Source organism: Penaeus monodon, chromosome 24, assembly GCF_015228065.2.
Source record: "Penaeus monodon isolate SGIC_2016 chromosome 24, NSTDA_Pmon_1, whole genome shotgun sequence".
NCBI lineage: Eukaryota > Metazoa > Arthropoda > Malacostraca > Decapoda > Penaeidae > Penaeus > Penaeus monodon.
In genome coordinates this window covers 36,009,571-36,010,892 of record NC_051409.1, presented here as the reverse complement: position 1 = coordinate 36,010,892, position 1,322 = coordinate 36,009,571, and the positions used below count along the sequence as shown (strand labels likewise).

General features: G+C 35.1%; 1 protein-coding gene across 1 annotated transcript in view; it reads left to right on the top strand.

The window, feature by feature from the left end:
- The window catches only part of LOC119588754 (cytochrome b561-like), a gene marked incomplete at its 5' end in the record, with an annotated part of 3,715 nt that extends 2,552 nt beyond the window's left edge, over window positions 1–1,163 (top strand). Inside the window, 2 exon segments of the mRNA XM_037937393.1 lie at window positions 392–546; window positions 744–1,163. Coding sequence (XP_037793321.1) covers window positions 392–546; window positions 744–921 — 333 coding nt within the window.
- Window positions 1,164–1,322: the final 159 nt, after the last annotated feature.

The following is a 1,322-nucleotide window of genomic DNA, read 5'->3' as shown; positions in this document are numbered from 1 at the left end:
CTCAAGTTTCCATTAGTTTTAATGCTTCACCGTTCTAGAGTAAACTCTACCAAGATCTTTGCTTCTAATTGGTTTGAATGTATTTTCTTAAAAATATTGCCTCATGTTTCAAGGACTATTTACCTGGTCTTATTTACTTCAAAGGTAAGCTTGTAGTAAAAATTTTGTTTGCAAAAATCAAGTTTTCGTAATGCCTCAACCACCTTGGAATACAAGATCTTGGTAAAGAAGCTTGAATAAAGTAGTCAAAGGTATTGTACATAAACATAAAGAGTATGTACATCTGTTTTGCCAGTAGCCAAGGGTATTGTACATAAACATATACAATGTAAAGTTCAGTGTATAAAATAGCAATTTGAGTATTTATACATTACACACATTTCTCTTTCAGTGGTTGTCGGGCCTTCTGACGTTCCTTTTCCCAGGCTTGCGACCTTCTGTCAGGGCTGCTTATTTGCCTGTACATCAGTTTTTTGGACTTGCAATATTTATTGGTTCTGTAGCTTCCTGCCTTCTAGGCTTGACAGAAAAGGCATTCTTTTCAATGTAAGTATTGTACATTTGAAGAAATTAGTGTTAACTTCCATCTATTTTTTGGCAGTTGTAATGTTACACACTAGATATTCGTTGTTAATGTAACAAGTATGGTTCTGGCTGTAATTAGATGTGTAGATGCATTCAAATCCACACATTTGTTTAAATCCCATCCACACTCGTGTTTAAATGCCATCTGCTTCTTCCAGGCCAGCCACGGAGCTAAATGGCTACAGCACCTTCCCACCTGAGGGCATCTTAATCAACGTCATCGGCATTTTGCTGATCTTCTTCGCTGGATTAGTGGTCTATCTGATGTCCAACTCGCAGTTTCGCCGGCAGACTTCTGAAGATGAGGTGTTGCTCACAGATACTGTCCTTGAGTAACTGAGCATTCACATGTCTATAAAAGGGCATATTATTAGATAAGCTTAATCAGTAGGTTAGAAGTTATGGTGATAATACCAAGTATCGCAAGGTATTCAGATTTTGTGTTCATATAGGTAGGTGTTTTGGGAAAGCGTCATATATCTCATGTCAGAATTTAGCAAAAGGGGAATATTTAACGAAGATTCAACTTCTAATAGTTAATCAACAAAGAAATAGAAATAATATAGTTGTTTTGTAAAGTGGTTATTATTTTTACATTAGAGAAATGTCACTACAATACTTAACAGAAAGTAGAATATTAGTTGTTAGACATTATTTTTGCAAGTAACTTTATCCATCTTATTTGAATGCGCAGAAATAAAGGGAAGAGATAAACAGACTTTAATAGTAGATATTTT